Source organism: Trichechus manatus, unplaced genomic scaffold (assembly GCF_000243295.1).
Source record: "Trichechus manatus latirostris isolate Lorelei unplaced genomic scaffold, TriManLat1.0 scaffold00003, whole genome shotgun sequence".
NCBI lineage: Eukaryota > Metazoa > Chordata > Mammalia > Sirenia > Trichechidae > Trichechus > Trichechus manatus.
In genome coordinates this window covers 7,494,565-7,507,597 of record NW_004443939.1, presented here as the reverse complement: position 1 = coordinate 7,507,597, position 13,033 = coordinate 7,494,565, and the positions used below count along the sequence as shown (strand labels likewise).

The following is a 13,033-nucleotide window of genomic DNA, read 5'->3' as shown; positions in this document are numbered from 1 at the left end:
CTCTTCGACGTTCTCTTTGTTGGTATAAAGGAATCCAATTGATTTTTGTATGTTTATCTTGTATCCTGAAACTTTGCTGAAATCTTCTGTTAGTTCCAGTAGTTTTCTTGTGGATTCTTTGGGGTTTTCTGAAATGTAATTATTTCATAGGCAATTTTTTTTCCCCCAGATTTGTCTTCCCCTTTTTTTTTCAGGTCACAGCTGCAAAGTTTAGTATTGGTGCCAGAGGCAACTGATTAGTTTAAAAATACGTAAGTTGCTTTAGCCTGGCATCCCATTTGTACTTCATTATAAGAGGATATTAAAAATGATGCTTTGGACTTTCAACTGTCTACAGCGCAGCACATCTGACATCCCAGTTCATCCTGACAATGTCTATGAGAGTGAGTAGAGCAGTTAGTGTTGTTTTCATTAACAGATGAGGGGGCTGAGGTTCAGAAATGTTGGTCATATAGGAGACGCTTGGCATGATTTCCTAATTTTATTTTTAAAATCTTGTTTTTTCGCAAGTCATCTAAACCCGCTAAGTAGAAAAATCTGCCGTAGGTTACACAACTGGTGTATTTTAAAAAGCCCCAACTTTGGACATACTGTTGGGATGCTGAACATCTGTGCTTAATACCCTGTCATGATGTTTCGCCTTCTTAAAGCTGAGCTCTAATAAACTGACAAAGATAAACAGGATCCTACCATCCTGTGGCTTTAATTTGTAAGAAAGCTCATGATTTATTAAACTATAGTTTTGCCCTAAGTTTTTATCCAGGGGTAATCCAATTTTAGGCCCCCCAGCTTGTTTCTCAAGAAAAGTTCTCCCTTCTCTCTCTGACTTAAAACACTAGAATGTTATAAAGAGCTTAAAAGTCACCTCCTTCAGAAGATCTTTACCTGAAGTCCCAAGCCTGGGCATGTCCTCCTGGAGCACCTGTGTATGTTTTTGTCCCACTGTTGCTCCCTATAAAGTGCCTGTGTACCAGGTGTCTCCCTCAAGAAATCGCACATTTCTTTAGAGCTGGATTACAATTTAACATCCTGTATCCCAAGTGAAAGCTGTACAACGAATAAGGAAGACCGAAGAAGAACTGACACCTTTGAATTATGGGAGGCTACTTCTCTCCTGATATTTGTTCCCTACCATACACTCGTGGCCTCTCTCCACTTTCACTTACTCCTCTTAGACTGAAGAGTTTGGAAGGAAAAACGGGATATGACTAGTCCCTTCCCTTCCTCGTCTCTTTCTCTTAGGGAGACAGATGCTGGCGAGAAGCCCACAGCCAACCATGCCTCCACACCTTTGGTTTTACATAGGTGGGCAGGCCTTGCCAGGAAAGCCTGTGGTGGTCCCTTTACTACCAGTAATTGGTAGATGCATCTGTGTAATTTGGGGATTCACTTGCCTATGGATACAGCCACATTCTCTATTAGTAAAGGTGATACTGTAGTCTCCCATTTGATTTTCTCTTGCATTTTATTTATCAGTTGTTTCACAGATCAGGGCATGGAAATTGATTTTTTTTTTTTTCTGGGAGAGGCTCTTAAATACCCTCGCAACAAGGTCTAGTGGGCTTTAAGATTTCTGAAAGACCTCTTCCATGCCAAACATCACAGTACTCCCACCCTATCAATGTCTTATTTATAAAGTAGATAATGGTAAGGTGATACATGGCTGTGAAATAACATATTTCTGTGAAATTCAGCACATCACAGAAAAGTCCACCAACCAGGGCTAAAATGTATAATGATAAAAATTTTCCATGCCACTAGTAGAACAATTTGTTTTGTCTACCTTCCTAGAATTCTACAATTCAAAAAGTAAGTATTAAATTACCAGTATCAAATGTTGGGCCTCTCTCTTGATATTCTCCTCCTTCTCCAAACCTTGAGAAACACTATTCTAATCAACATGCAACCATGTAAGTTGTATCAACCAAAAGAATACCCCATAATGCTGACAAAATGAGGCTGGGCGCACGAGAAAGGATAGGTATCTTCTTATACAAGGCATTTGCTTAAATGTATGAATTAGAGCCCAGACTATGGACTCAAAGACACCAACTTGATTTGGGGGTTGAGTAACTTCTTTTTTTAAAAAAATAATTTATTTTATTTTGTTCTTGTTAAGAATATACACAGCAAAACATACACCAATTCAACAGTTTCTACATGTACAATTCAGTGACACTGACTACATTCTTCAAGTTGTGCAACCATTCTGACCCTCCTTTTCTGAGTTGTTCTTCCCCCACTAACATTAATTCACTGCCCCCTAAGTTTCCTATGTCATCTTTTGAGTTGAGCTTGTCAATTTGATCCTGTATAGACAGATCTTAAAAGTGCATAATGCTCAAGGCAGGCATTCTTTACTAGTTAAGCTAAACCGTTGTTTGGTTTTAAGAAGACTTCAGGGGATATTTTTGGTTTAAGGTTTAAAGATTATCTCAGGGCAATAGTTTCAAGGGTTCATCCGGTCTCCATGGCTCCAGAAAGCCTGGATTCCATGAGAATTTGAAATTCTGTTCTGCATTTCTCCTCTTTTGATCAGGATTCTTCTATAGAATCTTTAATCAAAATGTTCAGTAATGGTAGCTGGGCACCATCCAGTTCTTCCGTCCTATGGCAAAGGAGGCAGTTGTTCATGAAGCAGTTAACCTCATATTCCATTTCTTTCTCCTATTCTGACTCTCCTTCTTCCTCTGTTGCTCTAGGCGAACAGAGATCAACTGTGCCTTGGATGGCTGCTTGCATGCTTTTTAAAGACCCCAGGCACTATACAATGAACCAGGAAGTTACAGCAGAAGCACATGGTTAGGCCAATTGACTGGGATGTCCCATGAAACCATGACCCTCAACTGAGGTATTTATGTCTCAACTGAGTTTCAAGAACTGAGGACTGGAAAGTAATGCTTCTGCATGGTCCTTTTTCTTTCATCTTTTCTTTTTTTTAATTGTTGTACTTTAAGTGAAAGTTTACAATTCAAGTTAGTCTCTCATACAAAAATTTATATATACTTTGTTATGTGACCCTAATTGCTCTCCCTATACTGTGACAGCACATTCCTCCTTTCCACCCTTGATTTCCCGTGTCCATTCAACCAGCTCCGGACCCTCTCTGCCTTCTCATCTCACCCCCGGACAGAAGCTGCCTGTTTAGTCTCATGTATCTACTTGAGCTAAGAAGGACACTCTTCACAAGTATCATTTTATGTCCTACAGTCCAATCTAATCTTTGTCTGAACAGCTGGCCTCAGGAATGGTTTTAGTTCTGGGTTGACAGAGAGTCTGGGGGCCATGCCTTCTGGGGATCCTCCAGTCTCAGTCAGACCATTAAGTCTGATCTTTTTACTAGAATTTCAGTTTTGCACCCCACTTTTCTCATGCTCCATCAGGGACTCTCTGTTGTGTTCCCTGTCAGGGTAGTCATGGGTGGCAACCAGGCACCATCTAGTTCTTCTGGTCTCAGGCTGATGAAGTCTCTGGTTTATGTGGCCCATTCTGTCTCTTGGGCTAATATTTTCCTTGTGACTTTGGTGTTCTTCATTCTCCTTTAGGGGTTGAGTAACTTCTGCATGCCCCACAGACACATTTCATCATTACTCACGCCTGGGGACTTCCACTAGGTATGAATTTTGGTAGATAATAAAATGCTCCAATGTATTTGGTAGGGTGCTTATCACAGCTGAGTTCCTACAACCTGCTAGGTGGGCATTATCACTTGCCTTTTACAGATGAGGAAACTGTGATACGAAGAGAAACACAGCTAGAAACCTAAAAGGTGGGGATTTAGACTTCAATAGCCACACATGCTTTTCCCAATCGTCCACAGTGCCTCAGTAGAGTTCCTTCCTCATTACTGGAAAATTCATTAAGAATGTGGGAGACACAGACAGTGGAAATGAGAATATGTTTACATAAAACAGACTGCGTATTACTACAAGGCTTTTAACTATGGCAATGTCTGTATAGAAAGAACAGGAACAGAAAAGTGGGATGCAGAGGCATGTGCAGGGCACAATTAGCATGTATCTGCCAGTCTGTAAGCCAATATCCCCAGTGAAGAGACTTAAGTAGAGCTTGGAACCAGTTATTTCTCTTATTCAAAGATATTACATAAAAAACACAGTAAGCAGGACACTTTTACGAGTATCTGCTTCTCAGAGCTCCCAAGATCCACCGACCAAGTCTAGCTTGTTTCCTATGTCGCTGGATACTCAAGGGTTTTCTCCTTTGTTGGCAAGTGTTGAACCACTTCTTACCAAGAGAATCAGGTCCTCCTGTAACTGCTCCTGGACTCTCAATCTTTTCCTATCAATATGGAATCTATACACAATGTCACTCATATTTGCATGTATTATCAAAATGCAAAAATACTAGGTAACCCAAAGCTCACCCTCAGATATGTGTCCATGAGGTACTCTGGACATTTTGGATTTAGCGTTCCCAGAGTGAGAGCTCATGAACATAGTGGAAATAGAGTGACTCATCTTTCCTCATTGGCCCTTTCTGTCCAACACTCGAAGTAAAGAATCTTAGAGGTCCAGAACCTTCTCTCACTATACTTATCTAAATGTCTGTCTCAGCCCAATGTTATGTCTATAAAGTTCCCTGCCCCACCACACACACACACTCTTCAACTCCTACAATTGCTGCTCAAATTCTCCATCTTAACACTTCTTTTCTGGTCTACTCTCATCTTTTCCTCAGTAGATTCCTTGCCTCCAGTCTCACTTCCTTTGAAGACTGCCTTGAAGCCTCTTCTTAGGGTCCCTGCCATAGCTGTTTGCCTTTCTTACACCTTGATCCCTCTCTAGAGCTTTAGGGAAGGTTTTCATCATACCATCTATCAAGGGTAGGCAGTCCATCCATCACCTAGGAACTCTGCCTCTAGTCATCACTCTTTTTGTCACTGTTCCAGGCACTAATAAAAGCAATGGTTGTGTGTTCAAGCTATTTCTTCTATCTCTTTGCCATCTCTAAAATATCAGGAAGTACCTGGAGAATTGTTTTCTCTCAAGTTCACCAAGTAATCACTCCAACTATCTAAAAATGTTTTGAAGTTCTGTCTTCTCTGATCAAGTGTTCCCAGACTACTCAGAAAAGAGCCAAGAATTGTTTTCTCTTTCCATTCAATTCTACCCTCTATCTCCCCACCTTGTCCAGCCTAGCCACACAACTGCCATAGCTACCTGCTCTGATCTTCTGCCCAACTCTTACTCCTGGCAAGTGTTCAACGTACATACCTTTGAATTGGTATTTCGATCTAAACATTTTTTCCTATTTGATGTATGAGTTGTAGAACCTGCATATCTCATTAAGTGCATTCCTCTTGGACTTTAAGTTCCTGGAAGGCAGGACTCTACAGAAGTATGAGTAACTTTCTGCTAACAAGAATCCATGCAACAGATTTTGTTTGATGATCATGAAGACGGTATTCTTAATCACTCAAACAATATGTCATATTTGATAGTTCACAGCTTGATTCCAGTCATGGGCATGTAGTTTCCATCTTATCCACCCAAACACCAGTCATTTAACATCTAGTGTAGTTGATCGTACCCAAGAGTGGTGTTCACTTTGATTCTGGTGTCAGTTCTGCTACAACTGTCACTGGGGAGCTGTGCCTTCAGCTAGAGCCTATATGGTACCAGACAAAGCTAAGGTGCAGACTCAAGTGAGTAGAGCTTTATAAGTGACCGGCGCCTCGTCTCAGTCATACTTACTTGGTGAGGTCGGGGAGGCTGCACCTCCTTCTGCTGACGTGGTTGGAGGCTTTGTGTCTGGCACCGGCAGAGGCACAGGCCTGGCCATCGGTGGTGGCGGTGGCGGTGGCAACATTGGGGTGGGAAGGAATGGGTTGTGCACCTTGCCTTGGCTGCTCCCATTGGGCTGTGAGGATGGGAAAAAAAACAAACACACACGAGAAAAAGAAAAAACAGACATCAACCGTTAGCAGCTTCTGATAACAAATGGTTCATTAGGTGCCTTTATGTAAATTATTAAAGATTCTAACTGGTTAAATGTTTCCATAAGGCTATACAGAAGAAGAATTATTGGGTTCTGTTCTTAAGGCATTCCACAAAATTCACTCTTAAGCTCACACGCTCAGTGCTTCCTAAACGTATCTCTTGAACTATTATACTGTCCTTTTTTGCACCTGGTTCCGAGTGGTCACTCTGGATTTGCCATCAGGGTAAACTAATTTTGCTTAGACTGTTTCAAGTCTGCATTAACTGTTACCCTTATCATCATCTCACGATTATTTAATATTTATTTAATATGTAAGCATTTTATAGACTGTGGCAACACGCTACAATGTCTATTAACATAGATATAATTAAGTTTCCTAAACCTGCATTTGAGATAGAAAAATAATATTTTATTTTCACCCTTCAAAGTCGATATTATATAACATTTAATAAATGTGTTAAGTGAACATAAAAAAATTTTCTTTCACATATTGTATAACATCAGGCACAGAAACATTAGAATTCAGCTGATGTTAGAATTCTGCAAGGGAGAAAATATCACTTCTAATTTTGATTTAAATTATATAAGCATATGCCATAAGAGTCATATTTATTTGGCTGCCTGATGTTAGAACAACCAAATGACAGCTCTTTAACAAAGAAAGTTTCCCTCTGAAGATAGCAATAAAATCCATTTCCTTTTTAAGTTTTTCAAAATAGTCCCATGAAGAGACCTGCCTTAAATGAAGCCCTATAAAATTTGATCAAAATGCAAAACTGGGCATTTGGCAATTATGTAGGATGATGTCAGAACTATTAAAAAATAAAAAAAAGGAAGAAATTATAAATCAGATGCTTGAAGCTGGTGATCACCTGAGTTTTTTTTTTCCCCATTGTTTCCCAAGTGGCCTTTCTAACTGTATTTCCAGACTTCAGCAACACTATTTGACCGACGATAGTAGGCTGTAATCCCAAATCAAAATGCAGTTGAAGGAGATCCTGTTGTCCCAGGCTTTTATGTTTAAGTTTCATAATTCTACCGAGACAGTCTCACTCCCCCATCAACATTCACTTATATATTTAGATTGTTCCTCAAAGACTATCTCGTCTGACAATGAGAATGCTGTGCTTTCTTGCCAGCAAGCTTGCCGGTGTGTTATTTCTGAGTGGGCTAAAAGTCCGTAAGTGAGCGCTTTAGAATGAGCCAAGCAAATGAATACACAAGCAAAAAGAAGAAAGGCACCATATTGATTTGTTGTCTAGACAGAAATGTATCTGCTAACTTATCACCAGACATTAGTCCAAGCTGCCTGTTCTGGCTCAGATATGCAGAATCAGGTATTTCTGCAAGGGAAGAAACCCAGTGGTAGAACAGTGTGACATAATATTCTAAATAAGGCAATAATAATTATGGCTAATCTGTGGCTTCATTAGCAGTAATTAGGAGAAAAGAAAAACCAAATTTGGCTTTATGCCAGTCATGATGATGATGATTATCAATAGTAGTAGTCGTCATCATCTTGGGACCCAGCTATCCATTGTCAACATTGAGTTCTACATTTGAAATAAAATTTCAAATCCCTTTTACATTTGGAAAGTTATTTCAAATTGTGATTACGTGGTTTACATGAGAAAAAAATGAACACATTCATTTGAAGCTATCGAATACTGTTTTAACTTTATACAAAGATAAGTGGAAAAGATAACTACTTGCAGAAATAACAAATCATAATAAACTGTACTTCTAGCATCTTGAGTTCAAGTACTGGTCAACTTGATCTAAAGTGTTAGAAGACTGTATTTTTTAAAAAATATCAACTCAGTTGATCTGAAACATCTGTCTCCCTAGTCCCCCTACCTCTCTCTACCAACCCAAATTATTATTTTAAATCATTTGGTCTTTCTACTTTGTTAACTGCATGAGCCCCGGGGTTAGAATGCATGAGGTGGAATTATCAGCCTACAGACCTTTGAAGGTTATATAGTCCACCCTTGCGATGATTTATATTCATAAACTTGACAGTTGCAAACTTAGCACAAACACTGTTTTCAAACCCTGGCCAATCACGCTTAGAGCAAGTTAACTTTCCCACAATCTAGAATAAATATGACATTTGCCTGCAGTCAGTCAGCACAACATTAGAGCACAATGTCACATGGTCATAAGGTCTCTCCTTGTTATTTCTACATTCGCTTAATGTTTCTAAAGAAATGGAAAAAAAGAGGTTTCCTTACATTGAGGAACCCCACCTGTCCAGCCTGCTGACCAGCATCAGGGCAGACAAGTTGGACAAACTCTTTCAGCGTCTCCTGAGGGTGATAGCGGATGGCTGGGTGTGAGAAGTAAGGCCCAGGCTGCTGGATAATGGGTGATGTCGGAAAATGAAGAGTCGATGGTGTTGCATGTGGACTGGCTGTAGGAGAAGAAAACATCAGAGTTATGAAGACAAAGACTTGCTTTGCCATAGCTTCTAAGCCTGATTCAACTCCCTTCTTTATTTCTTCTCCTGACTCAGTTCAGAGTATTGCTCATGTGACTGAGTTTAACACTGGATAGCTCTGATAGATTTTCTTCCTTAAGGTGCTAAGACAAACACGGAGGTTAGATGAGGGTAGAGTTTCAAGCTGTCTTTCTATTTTCAGTGGACGTGAGTTATAAAGGCATTAATAATCCTTGGTGAAGCTGAAGATTATTCATTACCTTAAGAGCCTTTTTAATGAAGCAAGCAATAAAAAATGTATTTGGTAGATTAGACCTGATTTAACTGACATTACATATGACAAATTCTAGTTTGCACATACGGATCCTTTTTCATGCTGAGCTATCCATAGACAATAATTCATTGTTAAAGCTCTTATACCCCTTTCAAGGAAATTTCCAGGGACTAATTCAGGATGAAATTTTTTTGAAGTATGTAGTAAATGATCACTTAATGAACCTGTGCAATTTGGGGGCCTCACTTTACATGGAAGGTTTATGTCACCTCTTTTACCATTTCAAAGCCAAACTCGGAAACACATAAATGTTAGAGTGGGGGAACTCACAGGCTGAGCAGGCAGTGACCCCTGCTAAAATGCTGGCCCTCGGCCCATAAAAACTGATAGAAGGCTCAGACAACTGTCACTCCCTTACATTTGAATCATGCTAAATTTCATTTGTACAAGAGGAAGATTACATTAGATTAAAAAACTTACGTGAGGTACTTAATAATTTTTCTGAGAGGGTTTTTGCCCTTGAATTGGAAGGGTGATTGATAAAACTGGCTGCAGGATAAGATAAGCATATAGCGAGAGTTGGAGATACTTAAACCAAGTAATACCCAGATAGCAGCTCTGACTTCTCACTAAGGGCCAGAGAAATGTCCCCCAAATAAAAGCAGATAAGAGTATTCCTCTTTCCTTATTTTTTGCAGTTTAATTCCTTATACTAAAGGAGCCCCTAGAAAGAAAACACACAGGGATGCCCAAATTTTGGGAGAATAAGATACCAAGAGTGATTCTTAATGCTAAAGAGAAACTTGAGCAAGACAGGCTCTGCTTTATGGGTAAGGACTGTAAAAAAGAATACATTCCCGCTGATCACTGGCCATGGTTTCTTTGTTCCCTACTGAAATCTCCATAGGATTGGTCTTTTTTTTTTTAAACTAATAATTGAAATGGCTAGGATGGTGTGGCTCAGAGAAGTATCTGTAATTGTTAAAGTGTAGAAATGGGGGGTTTGGAGTAAAAGCAATAGTTTAACCTATGTTTTACAACCTCTGAAATCCATCCATTCATTCAACCTTTAATCTATCCAATAAATACTCATGAGCTCCTACTATGGGCTCCGGACACAACACTGGGTCCAAAAAAAAAAAAAAAACACACAAAGTTTTGCCCTCAATCATACAATTAACTGAGGCATCTCGAACTTAATTTATCCAAACCAGAATTGTCACCTTTCTCTTTCAAACCTGCTCTTCTCTCAGTCTTCCCTATCTCAATAGGTAAATGGCTTTTTCTACCACTTAATTGTTCACTGTCATATCCCCAGAACAGTGTCAAATACTAAGTAACTAATTGTTGAATTAATGACAAATGACTAAATAAATGAGTGTTATAGAAATTAATAAAATAACCATACAAATAAATACAGAATTACAACTTCTGTTTCTCTATCTGGCAAAGAACCAGGGCGCTTGTAGGAAAGCTGGAAGAACTTAAGATTTCATACAAGGAACAGTGATTTTGGAATCCATTATTGTCTCCAAAAAGCTAAAAACTTAAATGGCTCTGGTCATCTCTTACTCTGGGAATTGTGTTGTTGGCTTAAAAAAGAAAAAGAATTTCTTCATCTAATATGGTATGGTGCTCCTCACTGGCAGGAAGAAACTTTGACCCCGTACCCTGCATTTGACAGAATATTTTCTAGTTAGAGCTAGAATGTGGTATTTCTGAAACTAGGTTGGGAATGTACTGAGCAAAACAAAATGATACACTCAACTTTTCCAGCATGTCGAACACTATCGTGGCAACTCCACCATCAGGAGCCCCAAGGAAGCAGACCTTGATGATGAAGTGGCATTGCCTCAGGTGCTCAATGAAAAGCGATGAGTAACCCTTAGATTATGAAATGCTGGTGACCAACAGAGTATGTTGCCAAACCAAACCACCAAACCTGTTGCCCTCAAGTCAATTCTGACTCATATCAACTCTACAGGACAGAGTAGAACTGCCCCATAGGGTTTGCAGGGAACGACTGGTGGATTCAAACTGCCAACCTTTTGGTTCGCAGACTGACCTCTTTACTGCACCACCAGGGCTCCATGTTGTCCAAGGGAGGAACACATCACTTGAGTAAAAACTGGACAGATAAAAGAAACTAACGCTAAAGAAAAACGATAGAGGAAATATTTCAACAGGACCAATGAATCACCCTCTTCGTTGATATTAAACATTCCTGCCTTCTTTTTTCTTTTTTGGGGGATTCACTATGTAAAAGAAAATCATCAACAACATAAATTTAGATCTTTGTTTCTTTATCACAGTTTACTAAAACAATTTATTTGCCTTTTCCTTGTGGCATACAATTTAACACAAACCAAAGAACCACATGGCCACTATACTGAATTAATTCTACAATGACTGATTTGTGAAGATCAATTAATTCTTAATTAATACCAGGAAATCATTTAGCCTGTAGTTTAAACTTAGACATTTGCTGTGTCTGCGTTTTGAAGGGTCATCTTTCACAGCCCCTACTTTCTAATGCCTAGAACTTTTTGGTTCAGTCATCAGTTCACTGTGGAACTAGACACAAGTCATTCAAGATGCTGTGCTTTAAAATTAAACAGAAACTAGCTGTGCTACAGACCTCACAAAGATCTGTTAAATATTATTAAATATATACTATTTCTCTGGATAACGTGCTATTCCTCTTCTACTGGTCTACAAGATCCATCAGGTTTCTTTCTTCCTTTGCTCTGGAAGGTCAGAGTTAAGATTTCAGCCATGTCTAAATTCTTCTCTCCTTTGTCTTGGGTTAGATGTTTTTAGTATTGCCAGGTTTTTGCCTAAGTTGTCTCAAATTGTTTTAGAAAGTGTCATTGGGTATAAATCAGTAAAATTCATTAAATGTACTTTGAGATCATCAGATTAGGCTCTATAGAAGAGAAACGGCCATTATGAATCTGGCGTGATGCTAACAGAATGCACAAAGAATGGTATAAGTCCAAATTTTTGACGGAGAAGAACATCTCTTATGGATGTGTGTGTGTGAGTAGTTGACACAATAAAAAATTATAGCACATTATGTAAATGCATATTTAGATCCTTTAAAATGTGCATTACTTACTTGAGAGTCAATAAAGGCTTTTCTCAAGTGGTTATAGTTTATTGCAGTGCATCCATCTGTATCCATGTTGATGTTAATACAATTTTGTATATTAAAAGGCACTACAAAATTGGCTGCTTCTGGGGTCTAGCACTCTTAGTACCCTAGGCCAGGAGCAGCAGAGAGTGTCAAAAACTCTCCACTCTAGATGGACCGCACTACTGGTTTAAACTTTAACAAGTGGCCAGACTCGTTTAAAACAACTGCTCGGGCTTTTCACAAAGAATACAAATAAGATGGGAAGGAAAGGAATTTGATCGGGTTTTTTTGGCTAGAATGGCACTGCCTACACATTCTGAAGAAAGTAGTCACAATTAAAGAAACAGAGAACCAGAATTTCCCAAACGGTATAATGCTCAGTCATTTATTACAAATAGATCATGTCACTGGGTCCTTAAAAAAAAAAAAGGCAGGTCAGGCAGGTTGGTTGACTTATTTGCACCTCCCCCCCGCCCCCCCCATCTTTAAAATACTCTCTTGGTTTTAGTTTGAAGGAAAAAAGTTAAAAATCCAACACAATTGAATATATATATTTTTAACTTAAAAATGCATCCTCCTTTAAAGTAGATTGATGAAGACTGCAGAGGTGACAATCATTACTGTATTATTAGGTATGCTGACAGACTTATATGATCCAACAGTGATTCTAGATCTGAGAATCCACTATAGGGAGGAGGCCTTGGAGATACATATTTTAGCAGGGTGCTAACAACAGGAGTTAGAACTAGAACTAGTTAGACAAGGAGCCCTGGTGGCACAATGGTTACGCATTTGGCTGCTAACCAAAAGGTTGGGGGTTCAAACCCACCCAGCCCCTCAGTGGGAGAAAGACCTGGTGATCTGCTGCCATAAAGTTTAAAGCCAAGAAAACCCTACAGGGAAGTTCTACTCTGTCTCATGGTGTCACCGTGAGTTGGCATTGACCACAGCACATAACAACAACAAGAACTAGTTACAACACCCAGGGTAAGGTGTGTAAAAGAAGATGATGCCAGGGAGGTGTGGCCACACAGACTTGGAACCTGGCGTTTTATGTTTTTTATAAGTCTTAGGAAAGAAAAAGAAAAGAAAGCAATCTCTCCTTACAATTTCTAGCAGTTTTTCCCAAGCTCAACCTCTAAGAATTCTAATAACTCTCCCACATTTTTCCTCAAACCAAAATTTCATGGGTAGAAATATGTTCATCTGTATAACCCTGACA

General features: G+C 39.2%; 1 protein-coding gene across 3 annotated transcripts in view; it reads right to left on the bottom strand.

The window, feature by feature from the left end:
• NFIA (nuclear factor I A) overlaps positions 1-13,033 on the bottom strand; it is a 406,515-nt gene that overhangs the window by 53,355 nt on the left and 340,127 nt on the right. For all 3 annotated transcript variants that reach the window (XM_004368998.2, XM_023730604.1, XM_023730612.1), the window contains 2 exons: positions 8,196-8,374; positions 5,715-5,880 (listed from right to left, as the gene is read on the bottom strand). In XM_004368998.2, the coding sequence (XP_004369055.1) occupies positions 5,715-5,880; positions 8,196-8,374 (345 nt within the window). The remainder of the gene's footprint in view (positions 1-5,714; positions 5,881-8,195; positions 8,375-13,033) is intronic.